The 17,950-nt window shown below is 32.0% G+C and overlaps 1 protein-coding gene across 3 annotated transcripts in view; it reads left to right on the top strand.

Annotated features, from left to right (window-relative positions):
• LOC118193351 (uncharacterized) overlaps positions 1–17,950 on the top strand; it is a 370,168-nt gene that overhangs the window by 47,529 nt on the left and 304,689 nt on the right. For all 3 annotated transcript variants that reach the window (XM_085807853.1, XM_085807852.1, XM_085807851.1), the window contains exon 2: positions 16,309–16,465. In XM_085807853.1, the coding sequence (XP_085663979.1) occupies positions 16,309–16,465 (157 nt within the window). The remainder of the gene's footprint in view (positions 1–16,308; positions 16,466–17,950) is intronic.

Raw genomic sequence — 17,950 nt, 5'->3', positions numbered from 1 at the left:
AACAACATTAAGATTTCTCAAGATCCTATTAACACCGACCTAGAAGCTCTTGCTCCATAACTTCAAGTTGAAGTGACTGATTTGTAGTGTAGCGATATTTAAATGTATATAATAAACTCATCGTTACTGGAATTTTCCATTCACACGGTTTCATCAGTTGCATAAATGTTTTCATGGCTTTACTGCCATTTTCGGAAGTATTAATTTGTGTGAAAAAACATTTTCCAAAATAAAATATATATATAAAAAAATACATCCAAAATAAAATATATATATAAATATATATAATAAAATATTTACAGATCCAAGTAATTCATGAGCATTTGAAGTCACTGCTGATAATTTCCACAAGTAAATTTGATCCACCACTGCAAACAATTGTCAGTCGAAAGTAACATTTGCATAAATGTCATTAGTCATAAGTATAATGTTTAATTTCATTACGTGCTTACGTCACTTATTGTACGTTTTTAGGACAAATTTCGTATAATTAATTATAATTAAAATGTTAAATTTCAGTATATATTTATATCAGTATTGTGTTTCTTCTGATTATTATTTTGTAAGATTTACTAACGTTGTAAATTAACGTACCGTGGGCGGTAGTTTGGAGACCTTTGCATTAAGCCATGTTTATGAATTGCAGTGTGATCACTCAAAATCTCGGAAAATAAGTTTTCAATAAATATCAATAATTTCGCGAAGAAACTTTGAGAAAAACATGAAGGTTAACTAATCTTTTGTAGCTCGAAATAGAAGAAATTTTTGTATTATGCTACTAAGCTGCAATTTAATGGAAATAACATTGGAGATAAAGATCTTAAATGGAGTGCCTGGATGGGGCGATGTTATTTCCAGTGATTCTCAAAAGCGTCTATAACTCTTAAGAGCTTTGAGACAGGTCTAGGATGACAAGTTCTCCGAAGAATTGTGTAATATTGAAAGCTTTTGTAAGTTTATCGACAGCTTCATTGTCTATCTTTCGGAATCGTTTCACCATGCTTCTTGGATGTGTATCATCACCTCTAACCCTTGGGCAGTGATATTTTTGCTAACTTTCAGAGGCTTAGATTCAGTTGTACCAAAGAGGGGCCTTATCGTGTTCATCTATAAACCGCGGTTTTTTCTTTGCTCGGGTGACCCGAAAATTCATGTGCGGAATGAGTCCTGGCCGACGCTGCGCACCTTACATCATAGCGCAATGGCTTACATCCATTATAGCCGGCATTACTATATGGAGAATATCACATCTGATATACTGTCATCTCTAAAGATCTTTCTGGCTCTTTAATTGCTCTGCGATATGTTATATTGCCTGTATTACCGCGTCTGTTGGGGCTAACTTTCAACAAAATAATGACCATCCACCCAAGGAAAGTGTCTTCAGGGAATGTTTGTATAGTGCCTCGACTCTCCAGAGTAGCTTTCCGGGTTTTCGGGTCTCTACTCACATGTCCATGTCGGTACGAATATGCTTAAGTATTGGCAATAGAGGCGCTCTACAACATGTCAGTATATGACGGTTCTGGACTGTGCTTTTTCAGTGAGGGGATTAAGTGCTATTCAGTTTTGTTACTACTTCATCTTTGTCGTCTGACTGCTCAATGAAAAGTTTTATTATGTTAGAACAATTTTCTAGGTGAGCAGATTTTTTTTGTAACATAGCTCTCTCTCTCTATATATATAAATCAAAATAATATCCATCCTCACTTCAGCAGCCACACCAGTGAGTGGGTTAAGACCATTGACGACTGGAATTTATTGAGTACTGGGGTATTTTCGACCAAGATTCGATTCCAGGCGAACGAATTGGCTGCATGGTTTTCCCCATGTGTAATGTGAATACAAGCCAGCTTTCCCTTAGGCAGATAGCCCTCGTGTGCTTTGCAATATTCAGATCACCTCCACTTCTATTATGCCTTTTTTCTCCGTTATGTGGCCAGTGAATATATGAAATTTCATGGATTAGAAGTGAAGCAAACAAAAGAATACCCTTTCCCAGAAGAAGGTCCCTCCAGTTATTGAAGTGGTGTTCGCTGAATGCTGGGCATTCGTCTCTTCGATCCCACACTAAAGGACTAGTTGCATAATTGGTTTTTCTCGCATGTTACCTGAATACGAGCCAGTTTCCCGTAGAAATCCGCTACGAAAGCACCTTTGAACCTAGGCAGATAGTTCTAGTGTGCTTTGGCATGGGCAAATAAGTAACCAAACTCCCAAAGAAATGCTTTCATCGTGTTCTGTATCGATTATTAAATTTAAGTGTTTGCATCAAGATAGGGTGAAAATATTTCAAAGACTGAAGATACGCTTTCTTATCTTAATTCCCCTTGAATTTAGTATTTAACACATTTGTCGTTGTGTAGAATTCTAAATTCAAATATGGATAGAAAATTCTGCGCATGATTACATGGCGAATAGTTTTGTGCTCATTGTATTACATCAGTAAATACCATAATTTAATACTGAAGTGTATCTGAATATGCTAGTTATGGATATTATGTAGCTATTAGAGAAGTGCCCCATCACCTTATATTGATAAAACCAGTTTCAGAATATGTTATTTTATAAGCTGTTGTATACTATAGCCATATCTCTTGGAAATCGGCTAGTGGTTGAGCGAATACCACTGGTGCTCATAGTGAGTTTCATATCAGGTTCGGTTTTGTTTGTACTTATTCTCAGTTATCTGTACTTGTAACATAAGCTATATAATCGCTTTCTATAAAAAATACTCCACAAAAACTTTTTATGTGCAAAAACGATATCTTTCGTATTTTTATTTATAAAGTTACTTAAGTAAATCTAGTGCTTTTGTTACTAAAATACTTAAGTTTTCAACGATTAGCTATATATTACGAAATTTAATTCGGCTCATTTCTCGTAACAAATTCATCTGTGAAGTGAACCGAAATAAATATCGCACATTTCTGGTGGTAAATCCATCCTTATCGATGTCATGATATCTGAGAGGCTGTCAGATTTTAAGAACTTTTTATTTGTTATCATCATTGAAGAGGTCATTTAATCCGGATGATCTTGAATGGGTCTCTGTGGTGCTATGCTGTACAGCAGCACAACGGATCGACGGAAGGGTCTCAGATTTTTTAAGTGTTTCAAACGTCCAAGTTTAGCATTGTTTTTCCTTGTAACTTTTTCCCTAGGTGTCTAATGTATGCATGCTAATATAACCAGTTGGAAGCATTTATAAAAAGTATTTTTTAATGTTTTTATAAAAAATGCTGCTTTTATTTATTTAAAAGTGAATTATTTTTCAGAGTTTTACGTTATAACTTATTTATTTCGATTACTAGTTTAAGAAAATTGATTTTTAAAACAGTTTATTTCATCAGTAAAATAATATATTATTTATCGTAAATAGACGTTTTGGGGCATTTTGATTTTTCAAATTTTTTGATGCATCAATTGCAGAAATTAAGAATAATTAAATTAAAAACAGAAAATAATTTCTTAATACCATCCTGGAGATTAGGTTTATGAATGTGCTGCACAATTAAATTAATTAGTTAAAAAATATGAACTAGTTGGAGTGTTCGCAAATGGCTATATGCCACCAAAAAAAAAAAAAAAAAAAAAAAATCCTCAGTCTGTTCTTTCCAGCTAGACAGTAATGAAATTTAACGGCAGAAAATGGCGTAAAATTTTTATAATAACTGAATGCGGGTAAACGATTAAATAACCTGTTGTCCCCTATAAATAAATCGCAAGTTATACAGGTGAAGCACTTAGCAACTTGGAAGTACTGATTTAAAATATGGGGACTGATTGAGTCCATTTTATGTATTTCATGTATCATGTTTAATGTATTTAATTTACACTTCATTTATTTCTCTTCCATTTGTTTAAATTTATGAGTTAAGATATGTTGCATACCTTTTGCTTTTGCAATATATTTTTTAATAATCAAAGCAAAATAAATGTTAAAAATTTTAGTCAAAATTATTTTTTTTTAATATTTTATCTCAAGAGTATGCTTTTGTTAAGCTGAGAAAGGTTCTGTATCGCTTTCTAACATTAAATCTAGTAAATAAAATCGTTAAAAGCTGGTGGATGAGGCTTTACGGAAGAAAAACTGAAGAGATGGCCTTGAATGGAATCGAAGAGACTGCAGGATCAAATTCTGGTACTTTTAAATCGGATTGAGATATTTCATATTATTATTTGATAATTATAACGATATTTGATAATTTATGTCAAATATAAATTAACTGTGATTTATAGAAATGATTTACTAATTAAATTGATTCTGTTTCAGATTGCGCGCGGGTCAGTTTTGAATTTTATTCGATTATCTAAGAAATCTTCAAAAATAAACTGCTTGTTTTTGTTATATAGATTTATTTAAAATTTTGTTGAAATGTTTAGTTTTTTAGAACTTTTTTGACTCTGCATGTCTATTATGAAAGCCCTTCCCCTTCGTGGAAGTACGTTTCATTGGGATTAGCTTACGACAAGGAAGTGGCTGTTTACTACTTTTCTTGGAAAGAAATAGATGTTGCGACTCCTTAGAGAAAGCTCATCATTTAAAACTTTCTTCCTGTATTCTTCATCTTCAGTTAACTGTAGCCTCCTTCTCTAAAGTTCTTCAATTAAATTTGATGCGAAGGGTGCTCTCAACGCTCCTGGAAAGATAACACTTTATTAATTGAATTTTCTTGTCAGGAAACAAAGTTTCTTTTGTTAGAATTTCCTAAATTAGAGCCTTACAACGACAAGTAGCTTGATGTGTTTTTATAAAAAAGCTGTAGAAGCGAACTGGGAATTTTTTTAACTGCATACTCATTATTTTAATGATTTTCCTTTGCGTGAGTAAATTATTTAGTCTTTGTAATGTGAAATTGATGATCCACTTTAAGTGTCATAAAGGAGGACTTAGAAGAAAACATGCTGAGATTTTTTTTGCTAGCGGTTTGAGAAAAAGAATGCATGGGAAAGATTTCTAAAAAATATGAATTTAATGCATGTTTACGTGTCCCTCCCTGGAAAAAAACTGCTTTTTTCATTAAGGTTTCATTTACGAATTTGCGCATTTTAAAAGATTTTTTCGCTTCTTCAAATTTTAACAATCTACTCCCCATCGCTCTTTTTGTTTATTTATTTATTTTATTTTTGACATAACTTTTAGGTGATTACGGGAAAAGGTCTGTGAAGTTAGAAGCAGTAAAATGTTTTTGAGTTTATTTGCCAGGTACAATTACGCATACTTTATTTTAAGCATATTTATTTGCTGTATGCCTGTTACTAATAACCTTTAAAAATTCGTTCCCTTCTGCCCCGCAAGGATCTGTATTAATTTCACTGCTAAAAATATAATCTTTGTTAAATGAACAATAATGCATTATTTGCTAATGCCTGATGATGAATATTGATAGCTTAGTCACGTAAAATATATAACTATAGAAATTTTAAAATAAAATCTTAAATTGGTCTGATTCAAAAGAAAACATTTTTCCTAATTAAAACAATTTACTGAAGCTTTAAGATCAGTGATACAATACGTAAGACAAGTAGTATACTTAAATATCTGTGCACGCGTAATTGCTAAAATGTAATCCAAGATATTTGTAATTATCACCACTCGCACGAATAAAATTTTTACTCTTTCTATGAGCAAATAATATGACATGAAATAAGGAGTTAATAATGTTCACCTTTTGAAAAGCTCTTAATTTCACACAGAAAAATATCTAAATGCTTTTTGGAAGACGAACTGTTCTTCATGTATTGCATATTTTGTGTGTGCTGTTAGATTGCATATGCATTTTTGTGTACTATTAAATTGCATATTTTATGCGTATTATTAGATCGAATATTTAAATAAGTTGTAAATTTCTCGTATGTGTTACTTCGTTGTTATTGTAAATGGTGTTGGAAGTATTTAATGTAATAAATCTAGAATTTCGTTAGCATCTCAGTTTAATATGAAGTTTAGCTTGATTGATTTTCTATTTAATCATTTTCCCCCGGCAAAAATTAGGAATTTTTACGGAAATTATATCTGCAGGAAATGCATTGCTTTCTTTTCAGCATTATATAGTGCCTTCTCGTTGTAAAGTGGGTTGTGGAATTTCAGTCTGCGTTATAAGACATTTATACGTTAAACTGAGGACGAAGGTTTCTTCTGAAAAAATAAAGAACATGTATATCACAAGAGAAAAATTTTATAGGAGAGGAATATTTAGTTCAAATTTTCAACGATAAAAGGCGCTATAACGTATGGACAGTATGTATCACAATCAGAATAGCACTGAAACTGATAGATTTTTTATTTGGGGGGGGGAGGCTGTTTGCTACCCAGAATAATTCAAGTTGTGATATGTGACGGATTCCTTGTATATGAATAAACCATTTGCAGTCCTATATCATTTATGATCATTACTGTTGTGGCACAGCGCTATTTATCGGTGACAATTTGAGTTAAATTTTCTTTCCTTCTTCCCGAAATTTTCCCTCCTTGCGATTCATTTTTCTACGAATTACTCTTCGTTATAATCTTATGATCGTATTTGATGAATATCTGGGACATTAACAGATTTTGGACCGCTGTGTTTGTAATAATGAAATTCCAAAAGCTTTTTTTATGCGTTTCAGTCATAAAACAGTGTGAGGGGGAAAAACGAAAATAGAAATAATGTAAAAGCATTGAGTATACAAAAGTTAAATATATACGAGTTTGTATATATAAATGAAAATCAGATTATGTATGTTCTTGACTCACTTAATTCGTATATTATATATATATATATATGTATATTACAGAATCACTAATTTTTATTTTAATTTAGCTCTAAATTTCTTACATAAAATATAAAAAATATAAAATCTGAAAGAAAATTATTAAAATTGGAACCAATTGACTGCAGACCTTTAAATTCATAATTTTTAATTAAACGCATCCCCTCTTAAAGGATACGTTTTGCACTATTTCTGTGTCACTTTGCAAGAGAATCAGCGTAGCTATTTGTTGATGACTGCGTGGGATGTGTAAATACAATTGCACCTAAAAACTTCTGTTCCTTATTAAAGGTAAATGTTTTTTTAGTATTGTATGATAAAATCAAACTCTCAGTCTAGTTTTGTAGCCAAAAAATTCTGTTACAATTACGTACTCATAATATAAATAAATGTACACAAATTGAAATTTAAGACGAATAACTTGTATCCTCAAGTTTTGTCATAGAAATTTAGTGAGCAGAATCTAACATCACCCTACAATAATAATAAAAAAATGAAGTGTGTATTGTGTGTGTGTGTATGTAGTAGAACTTTGTGCTCAAAGTATGGTCACAGGGATGTGACTGGTGGAAAAAATACTAGTACTTAGCCAGTTCATGACCATAGCTGACTTTCCTAATAAACAAAAATAGGTATCAGGAGCATTTGTAGGGGAACAGCGGAAGTGTACTATCACTGCTTATATCCTCCACAAGGAGAGGATTGCGCATCCACTATTACAGTAAGGATAATTTGACTCGAGAGTGTAAAACCTCGGGTCAGATTATAATCAAGATGACATGCAGTCTTTTAAGAATCTGGTATGATATCCAGATTGCAGAATGTTAAAGGGTAGAGTTTTTTCCTCATCTCCGGGTTTAGGAGAACTTACACAACAATTTTTGGACGGAAAAACTCTTGGAAGAAGAAAAGAGTAAAGAATTTATTTTAATGCGATAGTTTAGGTTTAGAGGTTCGCAGACGTGATAGTTAATAGTATAATTTAGCAGAGAGCTAACTAGAGAAGATGAGACTAATCCACTTTTTAGTCGTGGCGGAGGAAAACTGTTGCATAAATGGGACTGGAAAGAAAATCAGAACTGGTTTGATGTTTATAATATCGTTTTTATTTTGAACGAGAGCAGTTATTCCGAAATACATTTTAACTTAAATTGGTACAACACTTGGAATGCTACGCACGCCATAATATCTGCATAGTTTATATTTTAGGTAATAGAAAAAGAAGTTTAGCGAAGAGACGTAACTTTCCCAGGCAAAGCAAGTAGGTGAAAAAGTGATGCAGTCTTATAACTACAGTAATAACTGCAGTTGTATTTATAAGCTCGAAAGGTCTTTGTTTTAATACTGAGCAACAACTGGACAAAGTTTTTCGCACTGTAGAGAAATTACGGGGAAAGAGTAACGTAACATGCTGCAGAGTGATACAATGGTGCAAAGCGTATCCTTGAAGAATGGATGTGTTTAATTAAAAATTACGAATTTAAAGCTCTATTGCTAGATGGTTCCAATATATATATGCACATATGTGTAAATTACATATACTGATCGTAAAGTGGAAAAAGTAAATAAAACAATATCAATATCGCCTGGTGCATTGCTGTTAGAGAGTTCACCATTTTATGCTTATATTAATTCTGTTTGTTTAATTTTCTGTGTTTCTCATATAAATTACATGTTATAATTCGGAAATACGTAAATATGTGCATAAATATTTCCAAAGTTTTCAGCTGTTATTCCGCTTTTGTATTTTTGCGTGAAACTAAAATTTCGATGTCGGATAATTGCATGGTTTTAATCTCTTGGAGAAACGAAAGGAATTCCTTTTTTGTGCTTTTGTGAAGTAATGAACAGAATATGGCTCCTGTAATCTGAAGATCTAAATTGTATTCCCGACGAAAACGCAGTGAAATATTTCGGGAAATCCCACTCCCAAAACTCCTACATGACAAAGTATGGAAGGAATGAATTCATTATAAATGGACTACACTTTTCACACTTTTAGCTGGATACGTTATTTAAAAGATTCCATTATTCATAAAAAATGATTTTGACTCTTGCAACCTTTCTTTGCAACTTACGGAAATCCCGAACGGTGTTATTTACTTGTGATTACGAGCAGCATCCGCATCATATCTGGAATTGCTTTATGTTGATCAATATAACCGGGTAATATTTTACATGAGATAGAAAAAAAAAAGTGTTTTGTCTTTTAAATAAGTAAATAAAAGTAGGTCTAAGAGAATTTCTGGCCGTACAGTTTTTAGTATCGGTAATTAAAATTTGCCGTATGTTTTTATTAATTTTCTTCGATATATCCGGACTTAAAACCTAAATTTATGCACAGAAGGTGATTTCACATTTCCGTTTAATTTTGTGTAATTGTAATACATGAGGTAAAATTTTCTCTTTTTAATTATTGTTTTAGCATTCTGGCAACTGCTTTATTTATTCGGATATTACTCAAGCTCACGGGCTGACTGATTACTGCCTACCGGAAGTCTGGATTTGTGTTATATACTCGTATGTGTGTGTGTGTGTGTGTATACACTATTTATTTTTTTTTTAATTTTATAATTGTGAAGTGTTTTAACTATTCATACTAACACATTTGTTAGTGAATTACATTTCATTGGAGTTGCAGTTACTTCTTTGTGAAATCTAATGTGTAAAATTAGTGCAATTAATAAAAGACGCTTGTAGCACCATTTATTACGGACCTTTGGCTACAGAATTTCCCTCCATCTCTTCTAATTATGATGTTTATGTGCTATCGTTACAGTACCGCATACGTTAGGCAGAAAATTTCAATCGTTCTGTCATTTGTTCATGCGCTTAGCTGATAATCATTTAGTATTTACGTCATTTAGATTTACCCGCTTAGCTTTTGATATATCATTAGAGGAGATGAAAGAATTCCGTGCTTCATGGGTAGATGTGAAGTTTCAAATTTCCTGCCCTATGCAGGCACTCTAAAACTGCTGAAATGCAAATTCTACAAGATCTCTGCTTTATGCGCTCTGACTTGAATATTTGAATTTATTATGCATTTACTTTTATTCCTGTTATTGGAATTTTCTTTTAAACATCTCAGAGGTTTAGACCCAAACTTTTCATCTCCCTAGATCTGTGTGTATGTATATACCGTTTAAATAGCGATATTCATACGTTTCCAACTTTGAATGAAATTTCTTTAAAGGAAAAAAGTGTTGGATGGAAAGAAAATATATCAGATATGAAGAATGAGAAATTCTTTGAATCTGTGCTCAGCTCTAAAATTCTCTGCATATTTATTCCAAGTTATTTTATCCGCGAACGGTTAAGAAAAATACCAGGGGAGAACTTTTTTCCTGATGTATGTGTGCTCTTTGCTTCTGAGGCTGAAATCTAGTTTCGCGAAGCAAAAGCGGGTTCTCACACACATGTTACGAATTTGGATAAGTATATTCCTAATACCGTTGCCTTGGATACGACTAGTCTTTGAAGTATTGGTAGCTCATATTTTAAGTATCGGTTTTTAATTTCGTGTTTCCCCCCTCAGGCTTTCATCTATGAAAATATCGAAGGCGCAAGTTTAAATGTCGAATATGTCGCCTCGAGTCATATTTCTTAATCTGTGCTAGTTCTCTGCCATCCTGGGCAGTTAACCGTCTCTTTAGAGTTTGATAGCATTTTGAATTAGTTTTTCTTGCCAAGGAAAAAATAACCAATTTATTTCAGAATATTTTTCGGTAAATAAGGTTGAGTAGAAATGGTTGTTAAATCACTTTGGAATTTCAAATGATGTTAAAATTCATGAATTTTAGGAAATAGTTTAAAATGCCAATTCTTAGGAAAGGGAATGAGAAAGCTTAATATTTTTGTGAATAAAAATAGTCTCATTAAAATCTTGCATGAATTTCATGAAACCAGAGAAAAGTTACGCATCTCAAAAAATAAATAAATAAACAAACAATAATAAGCTTTCTGAGCTTGTCATAAGGTTCCTAAGCTTTGTGAAAGATAAATAATTGTGTAATTTAGAAAGCTAATAAACATACTTTATACATCAGTGCTTTTAATGTTAATATACGCATCTACATGTATAGTGAAATCTCGCATTCGTTTTATATTTCGAAAGCAAATAATATTTATGTTCATTACAAATAACTGCGAAGAAAGTATGGCTTGAAGCCCTGAAGTTTCTCTAATTTTGTTTGATTTCTTTTCTTGCATAACACATTAAAATAATTTCGCATATATAACATATATATAAACGCACTCATAAAATTCAGATAACGTAAAATATTCATTGCTTAGAAAATTCAGTTAAACTCTTTATTCTGGATACTCTTCTTTTCTATAAGCTTTCATTTAGCTCACTCAAGGTGTTTGTTGCTGTGGGCAAAAATTTTTTCATCGATTTTTAAACTATTTCTTGATAATCTGTTGAATACAAATTTTGTACACACATTGTTTGTAGATGACAGTATAATGAGGTGAGGCTATGTTTGTCAAAACTGGATTTAAATTAAATGCTAAAAGGATTTTTTGCGCATATCTTTGTGCAACGAACAAACTAAAAATGTCAGAATTTGCTGTTTGTACCATTAGATAGGGCAGAAAAAGTATCTTTAAGATAAAGTTAATATGACATGTTTAACGTAATTTGCAACTTTTCGGTGAATTTTTGAAAACCGTTCGATTTTTTCGACTATTTAACGTCCATTATTCTAAAATTCTAACATCTAAAAATGTATCTGTTATAAACTTTTGATATTTCCACAGTTTATTAAACAAACTCTAGTTTTAAAACAGGAGGAATGATAAAAAATATCAATTGGGCAATTTTATGCACTTTTTTTTAAGTATTTTACTGTAATAAGTAGAAGCCTTTTTTTTTATTGCCGTTCTACTTTGGGCGTCACGTGGAAACTGTTTTAAGGTTATGATAATATTACGTAGTACTATTTTTCTTGCTCCGATATAGCTTTTCCTAAAATTGATTTTATTTATTAAACCCACTCCCCCTTGCTAAAAAGAATTACTGGCGAAGAAATTAAGGTTGCTGTAGAAGTCTTCTGCCATTTTATAAATGCTATTTCTTCCTGCCTTAATACATAGATTTTGCAATTGTAATTCGTTTCATTTTACTAATCTAAAAAGTGACGGAGTTTAAGGATGGATTAACGTTTAAAATTACTTGCAGTCTACAACGTCATTTTAATTTTTTTTTTTTTTTTTTTTTTTTCCATTTCCCAAGTTTACGTGCATTTTTCTCAGGATTTCATTTCAAAAGCTTATTTTCGTAATTTCATTGTGGTAAGTAATAATATTGTTTTATGAAAAATTCTAGTACCCCAAAACGTATCTGTTTGATTTGAAAGATTTGGAAAGCTTATAAAACAAATTCTTTACTCTGCGTTTTTACTCTAAGCTTTTATTTAAGTCACTAATGGTGTTTGTCTCTCTAGTCAAAAGCTTTTCGTCCATCTTTAAACGGCTTCCTAATAAGCTATCGAGTTCAAATTTTGTACACACAACTATTTATGGATTATAACGCAATATGATGAAGAGATTTTTTCAATCTTCGATTATTTTTTAATTTAATATTGAAAAGATTTTTAGCACATTTCTTCATTAAGCGTACAATGTAAAAATCTCAGTTTAGCGATTTGCATAATTGCATACAGCGAAAAAATATCTTATATATGAAACTAATAGAAAAGTTTTAACATAATTTCTGATTTTTTGGCGAATTTTTGAAGACCGCTCGACCTTTTTTTCCACTGTTTGATGTAAGAGATTTGTTGGAAGTAAAACAGTGATTGTTGAAAAACGATTCTTCAGTTGAATAATTTGATTGGCATTGTATTATTTAACCTAAAAAAATTATAAAAGCTTTTTATAAAATCAGCTTTTATTTAAAACTCATGAAAAATAATTAATGAACTATAGAAGAAAAATAATTTTATCATGCAGTTTCATGGGAACGAGAAATTAAATAATTTTCTTTTTTAAAAATTCATCTGCAATTTTATATCATGAATAATCAAAGCATGGGGCACTCTTAGATGAATTTTCTAAAGAGATTTCTTCAACATCTTCACGCAAAATTATATGACAAATAATTTTTTTTTCGTTTTAGTTATTTTATGAGTTAAATAAAAGCGTATGTTATATATAAAATTGTGTTTATTTATGCACATGCTTAGTTAATTCTATGTATTTCTTATGCGTGAACTTTAATTTGTGGTGTCGTATCTCTCGCTGGTTGACACTGTAAAATCTTTTAAACAAATAAATTGTAGGCTAAGGACTGAATTATATCTTTTTGCGACCTTTTAATCTATTACACATGCCAGGTTAAATATGAAGTCATCGTCCTAATTCATGAATGGTAATGGTGAAGACGTCTCACTGTATCACAGTTTAATAGCCTAACCTACTTTAACTAATTTCGACGCTGTTGTAGTTCAGTGTATTAGAGAAACGTATAAAGCAATTAAAAATGAAAAAATAATCGTGCATATTATTTCCTTTCGTCCTTCTTCCCCCCCCCTCCTCTGTGTAACAGGACCTTTCTTCGTATTTGTGTAAAATTCATTCTTGGATTTTATGCTTAAGTCATTGTAATTAAAGATACTTATCCTCCTGCGCTTAAATGTTTTGTTGCTTATCCGTATTGAAACTAATGGAGTCCACTATTGCAAATCCAGACGACTGACGTGGCGTATCATTACATACTTGCTTTATAATTGGATTCAGTTGATATTTGAACAGTTCTGTGTTTCTTTTTTCCTTGTTGAGCAATTTCAATCATAGCAGGTGACGCTAGTGCTAATTTACTTTCTTGTTATTGATATAGAAAAGGATAATAATTTTAAGTCCAGATGCCTTATTTTAATTATTCGCACTTTCAGATATAAGCAAATATGCAATAAGAAAAACCAGGCATTTCAGAAAAGCACGCACATGAAACCTAATGAATTAAGGGCTAAAAATTGCTTAAGTTTTTTTTTTCCTCATTTACATCTGTAACAATTTAAGGAGACAAATAAAGCCATTAAGTGAAGTTGAAGCCTTAAAAAGTTTTTTTAAATTAAAATTTTAAAAAAGTTGACATTATATATGTCTGCTAAGAGTTTAAAGTAACTGATAACATTCAGCTTTGCTGTAGTGAATTCAGTGGGACAATCCTATACCTTTTGTTAAGACTATAAACTACGTTTGAGTTTCTGGGTAACGATACAGTGAATAATTTGAAATTCGTAACTTAAAAATTATATATCTGAAGGCAGATCTTCTCTCTGTCTGAAAGCTACTAATTTGCTTTAAATATGTTTTGTAAGCAATTGAGCTTTTTTAAAATAAAAATGTAGAATCAGTTAGAATTTTTGTGAAGCCAAGAAACTTGAGAAATCAGTTCTCCTATTTCCAGACCACCTGATTGCTAGCACGACGTACTTCCAATTACACTATGAAAGCAGGCGTTAAGAAGGGAGAAAATAACAAACTTTGGCAGCATATTCCGGTTCCCATTCTTTTGATAGAATGGGAAGGCACCGTGGGGTTTACCTTATGTGTTACCATGCATGCGTGCGAGTTTCCGTTAGAAATTCCATCAAAAAAAATTTTTTTTTTCTCCTCGTGTCTACTAGTTATTGCCCTTTAGGAAGCCGGGAAGATATCCTTTCTAAAGTGGATATAGCTCTGGAACTCCGCATATACAGGTTACCCAGCTAGTTAGACACTTGTTGCATTGGGCTCTTTTTGCATATTTTTCATGCTTGTTCTGTCAATTTAAAATTGTTTCTGTTTAAAATATTTAAAAGCGTGTTTGCTATGAAATGGAAATTACGATATCACGGCAGTAATGAAGGAAAGGTCGTGATGATTTTTACTGTTAATGAGTATAAGCGTGTAATAATTATTATGAGGAAATTTCGCTGTACCAAATCCTAACAAGAGAGTCAGCCTCAGAGTGTGATGAGAGTGTGTATATTTATCAAAACTTCTAACTCTGTTAATTTTATCAGCAAACTCTGGATTTAAATCACATCTTCCGGTCTTCTAGTAGAGTACCGAATCTGCCGCTTTTCATTTTTTCGTCTTTTGCTAAGGAAATTTTTTTTCAGCAACAATTGAAGTTTATTAAATTAACTTAATGAAACTTAAATTGTGCAAATTGAATTCCCGCACCGCTAGTAATTTCAGTATAATTTTTCATAGTAAATTTTAAGTGATCTGAATTGTCTTGATATGCTATTCTACATATATGTAGTTCTACATGTAGTATATGCACATATATGCAAGTTCTACATATATGTAGAACTTTTAAAGGAGATTCAACCATTATTTAATCGGTTAATAATTGTATTTAATTTTGTTTTACATCAGTATATTGTACACTGCTAATTTTATATACACAGTTGTATGTACATTAATTAAAATTTTGTTGTATTTAAAAGTACCTTGATCAAAAAAGCTTTTCTTCACTACTCAGGATTTTCTCCGTGAAAAGAATAAGAAAATTATGCAAGGGTATTAGCCAAAGAACATGAAATTTAGAATGCATATTTAATTATGAATAGTGCGGTTACCAGAGTTATGCATGGTTAAGTAAATGCAAATCTTTTTTTTTTTTTTTTTTTTTTTTTTAAATGATTTCGCCTTGCGGCATTAAAGTCTCCCGGAAACGGCCAGTTTTCGCTCGAGAATCTTCCGGGTTTTCGTATTTCAAGGTTGAAATACGTAGAATTCTTCAATTCTGGGACGATTTTCTGTGTTGTGTGTAAGGTTTTATGGTTTTTTACTTGATTGGTAATGTACGTGCATTAATAAGGACCGATACTGCATTCTAAGCATATTTGTATTATTACAGTTATTATTATTTATTGCATCCTAATTAGGCACTACACGGTAAGGGAGGGATGCCTGTGGATTGTCTTTTTAAGGGAAACAGGTTTATATACTGGTCATATACAAGGAAAACCTTGAAAACGCCCATGCAGCCAGCGTATTCGCCGGGAATCGAAGTCCGAAACGAACTACCAGTGTTCAACTGCTTTTACCGCTCATGCGCTGGTGGACCAGAGTATTCGTATCTGTACAGTTTTCATGGAATTTTAGGAAGAAACCGCAACAGCAATGTTTTAGAGCAGGGGTCCTCAACTGGGGGAGGTCTTCTCTGGGGAACAACTTCATAGTTTCAGAGTGGGATGATGTCAGCCTTTTATTTACCTGTTTAGTATTTAGTTTTAGTTTACGAATATGAAAAACTACTGTTATTCAGATTTTGGTATTTATCAACTTTTTCTATACTTTTTTCTGTTTAATTTATAAAATATGTTAAAATACAATCTAAATCTAAATAAATGCCTATGTACTTTTCAAATTATGGAAAGGAAAGGGAGAAATGAATTTTTAACAATGATGAGTGCTTGCATGGGGTAAAAAAACGTCGAGAACCACTGCTTTAAGAGTAGTAGAGTGCTGTTGTTTTTGTGTTGTTGGCTAAACTGATAAGGTCATTCTTTAAGGTCATTATTGATATCATTTTGTTTATTATTTCAGGGAGCAACCCATCTTTACAACAAAAGCGCATGTCTTCCACATCGATCCAAAGACTAAAAGGTCATGGGTTCCTGCCAGCTCTCAGGCAGTCAACGTTAGTTTTTTCTTCGATTCGACCCGTAATCTTTATAGGATCATCAGCGTTGAAGGAAGTAAGGTAATGCTGCTTTTTTTTTTATTTATTTATTTATTTATTTTTTTTATTATTTCCCCTTCAAGAAAGAAGCAATGTTTTTTGAGTTTGTTGTCGTTTCTTGTGCAGATGAACTGTTGCACTCAAAAAGATCTGAGGCTAACTATAAAAAATTTAGTGTAACTAATAAAGGATCATTATTGTAAGAAACTCATAATAAAGTGTGAAATCTCTTCTGTGTTTGCCTGTGTAGAATTTTAGCAAATATATGCAAAATATTTTTGCTGTGAAATAAAGTGAGACAATCATATTTAAATTCTGTAAAATCGTTTTGTTCGTAAGAGGGTTGTGAAAGGCATGTAGAATTGAACAGAATTCAGTTTAATTCCAGAGAACTCACTAAGGTGTTAAGTAAGCTGCAAAATGGGAAATACAGCAAACACTCGAACCTAAAAAAAAAAAAAAAAAAAAAAAAAAAAAAAAAGACTGATAAGGTATTCTGCAAGGTATTTTGCAACTGTTAATGAACAATTAATATAGTTTCCTTTCAAGGCATAATATATTAATTTTTGCTGATAAATATGTTAGATACTGTACGTTTAATATGCTAAAACTACATTTTTTTTTTCGATAGCTAACTGAATTAAAGTTTAGACTTTATCGCCTAATTTCAAAGAAATAATTCTAGATCATTCAGTTTTTCGGAAGCTTTCGTTAAATTGCCAATTAAAGGGAAATTTTAAAATGTGAAATATGGTAGAAAGATACGTTTTTATATCCCCGAATAATAAGAAAAAATATTGAAACGTCTTTTGTCAGCTGAAGAGTTTCCTCACGGTGATTGCTATGCATGATTTATAAATCCTTAGTCAGCTACTTGAGACCGAAGGTGGAGTCGGGTGCTCAGGTTTGAGCGCATTGGTTAAAAATATTAATGGGTTATTTTTGAAGGGTAGTCCGAAAGATGGAGGAGTAGTTAGTATTTTAAATACTTGGAATAGCTCTTATGCAATTAAAAATTAAACGTGAAGAGTGATGTTAGGAAGAGTGCTCTTTCTTTCCTTTATATTTGTAAATAAACTACTACAGTCATATTCGCGGATTCAGCATCCACAGTTTCAGTTATCCGTAGTTCACAAAGAAGGAGAAAAGTCTTTTGAAGTTTTAAAATGTGCGGTAAGTGATAAACAGCGTATGGCCAAATGTGAAACTCAGTTACTGAAACAAGGTAAGCAATATATTCCCACACGAAATGCACGTATGTACATTTGCACGTCCGCTAAATACGAGGGAAAAGATGAAATGGATTTTTTTCGGAAACTCGTACGTTTTATGTTACAGGTCGTTTTTCAGATTTGCGTTTTTCCTAATTGATCTTTTCGCCGTAATTGGCTTAAAAATATCAAAAGTGAACCACAGCTGTCAGCGATCACAATATCCGACTTCTCTCCCCCCCATTACATAGATATTCTCGCTAAATTTCGCAAGCTTCCTGTTCTCATTAGTGGC

This window comes from Stegodyphus dumicola, chromosome X1, assembly GCF_044657685.1.
Source record: "Stegodyphus dumicola isolate Sdum_Otavi_A_Nest chromosome X1, ASM4465768v1".
Taxonomy (NCBI): Eukaryota; Metazoa; Arthropoda; class Arachnida; order Araneae; family Eresidae; genus Stegodyphus; species Stegodyphus dumicola.
The sequence above is the reverse complement of the archived record's forward strand: the minus strand, read 5'-3'. Positions and strand labels throughout refer to the sequence as shown.